At 40.2% G+C, this 7,554-nt stretch overlaps 1 protein-coding gene across 1 annotated transcript in view; it reads right to left on the bottom strand.

Annotated features, from left to right (window-relative positions):
* The window catches only part of GABRR2 (gamma-aminobutyric acid type A receptor rho2 subunit), a 117,905-nt gene that overhangs the window by 94,783 nt on the left and 15,568 nt on the right, over positions 1-7,554 (bottom strand). Inside the window, exon 2 of the mRNA XM_019520355.1 lies at positions 4,569-4,675. Coding sequence (XP_019375900.1) covers positions 4,569-4,675 — 107 coding nt within the window. The remainder of the gene's footprint in view (positions 1-4,568; positions 4,676-7,554) is intronic.

Below are 7,554 nucleotides of genomic sequence, written 5' to 3'. Positions count from 1 at the left end.
AAGATGTGACTTGTAGGGTCAGATTCTTGTTTATACTGAGACCCCTTTAGCATACTCGAGCAGCAGAAAGGGCCTTACAGTAGGTAAAAAATACACACAGGCAGACTGGGGCAGGGGGAGGGGAGTACAGTGCACCCTCTTTGATTCCTGCTCCAGCAAAACTTTAAAATACTGAAATACAAGATGAAGTTTTTTCTCCAATCAGTATATTTCTCCTCATATATTTGCATAAAAGAAAACCTCATTAAATACATTGTCTCTCATTCAACTGCTGCCAAAAGCATCATGTGCTCAATGAAGGAAACTGATTATGAAGTTAATTAAATGCAGCCAACACTGAGCATGACTACAAAACACATGGCCCAAGAATAGGTTAGTGCATCCCATCTGAATAACATATATGGTAATGCCTTTTGTACACAGTCCCCCTCAGCGCCAACTGTTTTTTCAAGTCATGGTAAGCCACTATATTGAATACAATTAGAACTCCTCTTCACTTCTACAGCTGAGCTGTGCCTTTTTTTCCTCCCATTGAGCAAATGTGGTAGCTCAGGTATAGAAATGACTGACAGTGAAGTTGTCAATATACTCAGAAAGACTAGACTTTTTATTACAGGACTAATGACATAAGATACTTTGCCCATTTAAGTATTTTTGCCCAGTTTGTTGGTTTTTTTAAACTTAATATAATCTAGCAAATTAGTGCACATTCCAACAATTATACTGGTTTTTGCTTTGATCTTAAACAGAATACTATAGCGCTAGGCCCCTAGCATATTAGTAAAGTTTCTAGTTTCTCTTTAACTGGAGAAGAATCTGTGGTTATGCACCACACCTGCACCTCTCTTTTCAAAATCCTAGATCTGCCCATGAAGAACTGCCCACAGTTATGCTGTCTTTAAGTTACCAGTGTAAAATTAAAGTAAAAAGAACAATGAATCAGGCCCTATGATTGTATCCATAAACAATATTATAAAATAAAAATATTCACTCTGAATTTTTTCCCTTATGCTTTTCCATGGTCATCTTCAGTTATTACAATAGCACTACAAGATTTGGTTGGTTTCACAAGAACCTTTAATAATATCCAGCTGCTGTCACCAAACTGTCTGCTTTCATCCGAGTTGTCCTTTCACAGCCTGCAATCCAATTGAATTAAGTTGCCTCTAGGGTTTGTTCCTGACCGAACACAGTTAAACCATGATCAGCACCAGTTCAGCTGCACCCATTTCTGATACTGCTCATCAGCTAGGCATAAATCTGTTAGTTCTTTGTGAGGTGTGGGTATTTTCCATGAAATTGCAGGAATAGGTATTTTCCTCATAGCCTGGCCAAATACGCACATAATAGTCCCTACGTGCAACACACACTCAGAAAATAGTATTCACCAAAATCTCCAAAGCTGAAAGTGCAATTGTCTGAAGTTTCAAATTGCAGCTTCAAATATTCTACTCATAATGAACTTTGGGTTAAAGCAGCTGATTTTGTAAAAGCTATTTGAAGTTTTTAAGATCATGTGAGAACTTAAAACTTCTAGGTTTTTTGCTATTAAAATGAAAAACAATCTAGTTTCATTAGAGTTTGAGGAGTGATAGAACAAACAAACGTATTTGTTGATTTTTGTATGAACTGCACACAAAGACACCATTCCAGGCTCTGGTCACCCTGAGGAAATATTATATCTAACAGAATAAAAGTACAATAGAAAGCAGCAGCTACTATAAAACCTAAACCTTCAGCACAGAACAAAAAAAGATCCCAGTCCTCCAGCTTGCAGTGAAACCTCATCTACTCCACGCACCTCAGCCCTACAATATATCCACACAGAAAGAAGAATTTTGTAATATTTCATAGCTATCTCAGGCTAGGTATAAAAAGAAGGTCAAAGCCCATCCCTAGCCAAAGTGGTCCATGCTGCTAGTTACTTTTTATAACTAGCAGCACCCAAGCACAAGTCCACAGTAAACTTACAACTCGTGCTTCAAATTCTATAGCAAAACACTACAACCACCCAGTCCCCTCTATCACCTCCCTTTTCAGACCGATGAATCTTAAGTTGAGGCACTTTACTGACCTGGAGGGATCCATACCAAGCACTTCTGATGATCACAGTTGAGACTGTCACATGAAGACCAAGCCAGGGATAAAATCCCAAGTGTTAAAAATAATCTTAACTAACAAAAGTCACGAGTCAGCTTCAAATTCATAAAGTTGTTTAATTAATAAATACTGAGCTCCTCTTCTAGTTTAAAAGCCTCTTGGAAAGTCCTTGAATTAAGCTGTCAAGCTTTTGTTTGCAAACTTACTGCATTTTCCTTTTCTTCTACTTTTTTAAATGAAAAGGAACACGTGTCTCAAAAATGTGACTTCATGAAAAACAGCAAGAATCATTACATTTAAGATAAAATTACAAGAATTGGCAATGCTACAATCCATCAGATTGGCAGGTGTTGGGATGTGTAGGGCTGAATAATTAAGCCTTAGCAGATCAAAATCAAGAGGTTGAATTCCCTAAGGCAGTGGTTCTCAACCTTTTTTTTATTTGTGGACTCCTAAAAAAAAACTTTGAACAGAGATGCAGCCTCCTTTGAATTGTAAGTATGAGCATTCACATACTTTTGATTGATTATAGTCATCTTTTGCAGACCCCTTAGACATAGTCTGCAGAGCCCCAGGAGTCCACAGACCACAGATTGGAAAACATTGCCCTAGGGAAACCCACAGGCAGCCAGTGCAGATCGTGAAGAAACTGTCACATGCTCTCAGTGAAACACTGCACTTACCAGGCATACTGCTGCATTCTGTACTCACTTCCACTTTTAAAAAGTTAGGATGTAACTAGATCTGCTTCTTGAGTATATTCTGCTTTATGGACAAAAATAATTTGTCACTGCTTTTTATTCCTGGTGGCACCATAGATCCAACAGAGATCCAATAGTTGCTATATTGTTAACAGAACTATTAGCTAACTTCCAGGTGTAGACAATGAGTGTCTGGATGAGCTGAACAGAACCTGTTTGTATGTCAGGTCTCAATATGAGGGAATCCTGCTCCAATTTGGAAACAGTGGAATTGTCTGACTTGAGTGGTAGCTAGATCAGACATGGGGCTTGCAGGGTTAAGTGTTAAGAACAACTAATTGTAAAACGAGTAAAATGGATCTGATGTCACATGGGTCCCTTAATGCCATTCTTTGTTTCCTTTTCCAAGTAGAACCGGACCTTAGGTGTTTTTATCTACTTTGTTTCTGAATTTTAATTAATGATCTGCCATGATATGAAACAATATGTTCAAGATTGCTAACATTTTCAGGCATAATGGGACAGCCTGGTGCTGACTGTGATCTATATCCCTATCAGATTATTTGGTTTAATGACATTGTTTGGCAAATCCACCACAGTATTGGTGTTCTTTACTCTTCCTTCCTCTCATAATGCTGTGCTGTGTTCAGTAAGCAATGCTTGGTCCCTTCTTCTCAAATGATCAATAGCCTGGCTGCTGTCTGTATTTTAAAGGTACCTGTCCTCAGCCTGAAGTGTCTGAACCTGCCTCTTTAGATGATAAAGAGTGTTTTTTTCAAATTTGTGAAGGACTTTGCTAGAACAAAGCTATACATATTTTCCAAATTAATTTTACTTCTCCACTTTTGCTTTCCAGATGTGCCTACTGAACCAACACACAGGACCTTTAGTCAATGGGGTCCTCCACAACTTCCAACATCACAACCACATTCTCAGTCTCCTACAATCTGAGCTAAAGGAGAACTATATAGAAATACTAAGTTTTTGTAATATCTGATATTGGGCACTGGCAGTAGATACATCATGACATGCACTAAGCCAGCAGATGATATTAGCACTCCTCTTTGAAGTCAGGTGCAGAGTAGGTAAGTAGGAAGTTACTATTTGAGAAGCAGTCACAGGAGCATTCCTATAACTAGGAGACCTTTACTTCTTATCATCTGTCCTGTAAGTGCCCAGCATAAGGAAGAAAAAGATGGGGTTTCAGTGACAGATTTATAAGGATGGCAGAGTGGGTCTGAACTAAACAGAAGAGCAGGACACACTTATTATTATTGTGATTGATCAAATAAAAAAAAGGATGGAAATATGTTTATGGACCCAATTGCTCCTGTTTCTCCTCCTCCTCCGTTATTGTTTAAAAATATAAGGAATCAGGTTTGCAACTGGATGCATTTTGATTTCAGCAAAGTTATGTGGCTGATGTTATTGGTGAAGTAGATTATTTAATCAAGTCAGCTAGGAAACATATCATGAGCCTTCTTCACAACTTCAAATAACCATTAATAGTTGTAGCCGTTTTGCCCTTCACCATTACAATTTTCAGGCAGGGTGAAATATTTAACAAACGACTTGGTTCCAAGTGACTGAAAGCACAAGCAAACTGAAGATGAGCTTAGCTATAGCAAGGAATTGTTCACAACGGATGGTAGAGATTTCCAGTGGGGCCAAAGTCTGGTGTCAGTTACCTTGGAGAGTCTGCACTGGAGTCTTTCCAGTCTGCATGGGTGTGGGAGAGCACAGGCTGACTCAGAACAACCGACTTACCTCCAAAGGCTGGCCTCATGGTGAAGTCATGATCATCTACTCTGAGAAGCTGCTCAGGCTTTCCTTTCCATGTTTTGGTTACATCATGGTTCTTCTTGTAGATGTGACTGCAAAAGATGAACCACATGGCTGATCTGTAATCACCATTCCCAAAATGAGATTCAAAAAGTGGCATCTTGGTGGGAAAGAGCTAGGTTGTCAGCGACTCCAATACTGCTTTAAGGATTGCCAATACAATGGTAGTTTCCTGTAGCAGTATGAATTATCATGAAAACAGCTGGGGTCCTGTCCTGGCAGAGAGAAGTATCATGGGGAGTTCAAGGCACCTCAGGTATTCTCATGATCAGAGCTATTAGCGCATCATTCTCTACATCTGACAAGGTCTTTCCCACTGCCAGCCCTGCTAGCTCAGCATGGTCTCCAAAGATCAGATTATGCTTTTTCTGGTTCAGACATCAGTGGCATTCTAGGAGTGTAGCAGTAGTAAGTGTACTGAGGACACTCAAAAGTAAAACAATGCACACCTCTTTTCTGTCTCTTCTAGGCGAGCAGGTTTTTGTATGTAAACTAAACAAGTGCAATTTGAATCTAAATAGAGATGCCTAATACCAAGGTGATATTACTATAGATATGCACTTTACGCACCTTTCTGACCATAATCATTCAATGTCATATGCTGCTTTAAGTGCACATATGTCATTCCCATTGATACTAAGAGAACTGTTTATTGACTGACAGCAGCATGTTGCTTTTTAATTTAAGACTCTAAGTAGCAATAAATTCACCCCATTCCCTTCATGCTATTAGTATACCATAGTTCTCTCTACCTAAAGTCTACATTTATCCTTAATCCTCCAATGACCTGAATAGCAAGCGATACAATAAATTAACTTTTTATTCAGATATAATGGAAGATATCATAAACTACAACTGCAGTCAAGGGATGGATGCAATGTCCTGAATAAAGTGCTATGACTAGCATAAATAGGGAATTAAATTACAACCCCAATAGCTAACTTGCCCTGGGCACCTATTTAACAAAATCTAGTTTTGCAATCAGATCCATTTAGGAGGGGGATTACAATCAGTAAGATTACTGAACTTTTGTCCTGAAAGTGACATTTGTTGAGTCTTAAATACTGATGCAACAAATGATCTGACAGACAGAGAGTTACTGACAGCCAAGTGACACAGAAAAGGTGATACCCTTCAAGCCATTGTTTGGGGAGGGGTTGCTGGCTGGTAGAGGCAGAACTTTAGTAGATGAATTGGACTTGGCAATAAATGTTGCTGAAATATCTCTGTCAAAAACTGAGTGCTAGCATAACCACCAAGCTATTAAATTGTTTTTCTGGGCTGAATCAAATGCACCCATGCTCTTGAATGGTGATAACTGAAAATTTATTTACAGTCTGACCCTGTAGCTCTTACATGAGTAGTCTCATTGAAATCAATAAATCAGGCCTGTGGGCACAAGTGTTTCTCAGCATAGCATCAACAGCATTAAATATTGGTGTTGTCTATTTGCATGTACAGTTAATTAGGGCATGCCACTGGGCAGCTGGAAAACACTGAGCAACTTTCTCGACTCTTTTACACAGCTCCATGGAGGCTGGCTGAAGTTGTGCGTTTCACTGAGGGAAGACATTTCCTGAGAAAAGAATATTTCCAGCTGGCCAGCCTTGTGTCCTTGTTAACTTTATGCATAAGCATGAAGCACAGTGCAACAGTATGTCAACGTGGGTAAGAGAACCTATACTACAGGGAGCAAATCCAGAAATAGTATGATTGATTCAGTTGGAATGGATATTGGGCCCCCAGTTACATAACCAAACTGACTGCATGAAAACTTGGCTGGAATTCAGCTACCAGTGCTAGAGGCCTCCTCTTTAGATCAAATCGCTCAATCACTTTTGTCATTATGAGGGCCACTAAAGCTCCTTCTTGGCCCGTAGGGGCCCCTCTCAAGTGGGACCTAGCATAACTCTTTCACTATCCAAAAGTCCTCCAGGAACACAGCAGGATAATGCACTTGGGTTTTGCTAGCTCCCCCACTATTATAAAGAAACTCAATCCCAAAACTACAGCGGATATAAATCTAATAAGGAAATAAATAATAATAAGTTGCAAAAAATAGGAAATGCAGAGTATTTAGGGTAGTCAGTAGTATACAAAAGGAGGGACAGATCCAGGTAGGGTTTTTGGAGGTACAGTCGCACCACCCCTTTTGTCCCTGCTTCATTCAAAGTTTAAAACAAACTGCTGGACAAGGACAGCTGCATTTCTATTTAGGTGGAGCTGAGGGTGTCAATAATGCCAGGGCTTATTATTATCTACTTGATTTCTTCTAATCTGTTCACTCCATAAGTGCTAACAAACCTTGATCTTCCTGTAATCAAACTAGCCTTTCCTCTACAATTATCCTGTTTTATCTACCCCTAGTAATGTTTCTCTGTACACCTCCCTGCACATCCAATACAGATATGCTGTTACCTAGGAACCTGTACTGGATACGTTTATTCCGAGGGGATTCTGACCCGCAACAAATCAGAGGTAGGGAGGGGAAGGGGAGGGCTAAAAGTAGGCTGAGTCACGCAATTGTCAGAGGCAGGAGGGAGTTGCAAAAACAAGGCAAAGAGGTAAGGTACTGCAGTGACCTCTTCCTGGGTTATTCATTGCAACAAATAATGGAGATAAACCAGCTATGCAAACCAGGGTAGCATAAAGCTGAGCACGGGCAGGTCCAGAAGGGTTGGTCTCCATGGGTAGGGGCACATCCAGCTGCTGAAACAAGTCCTTCCCTCAGCATAACTGCTTGTTTCTTTATGTGGAGGGCAGCAGAGGCCAGCTATGGGTATGCTGTGAGAAGGCAGGGAAGTTACAGCTATACCTCAACCCACTCCATGGTCGGGGGGCTGGGAGGGGCAGAGGGAACTGTCTTGGAGGATTTCTCAGTCAAAGTGGCTCCCGGGGACCATGAAGAGTT

The sequence above is a fragment of the Gavialis gangeticus genome, unplaced genomic scaffold, assembly GCF_001723915.1.
Source record: "Gavialis gangeticus isolate Ggan-Ray unplaced genomic scaffold, GavGan_comp1, whole genome shotgun sequence".
NCBI lineage: Eukaryota > Metazoa > Chordata > Crocodylia > Gavialidae > Gavialis > Gavialis gangeticus.
This window is presented reverse-complemented; position numbering and strand designations above follow the sequence as displayed.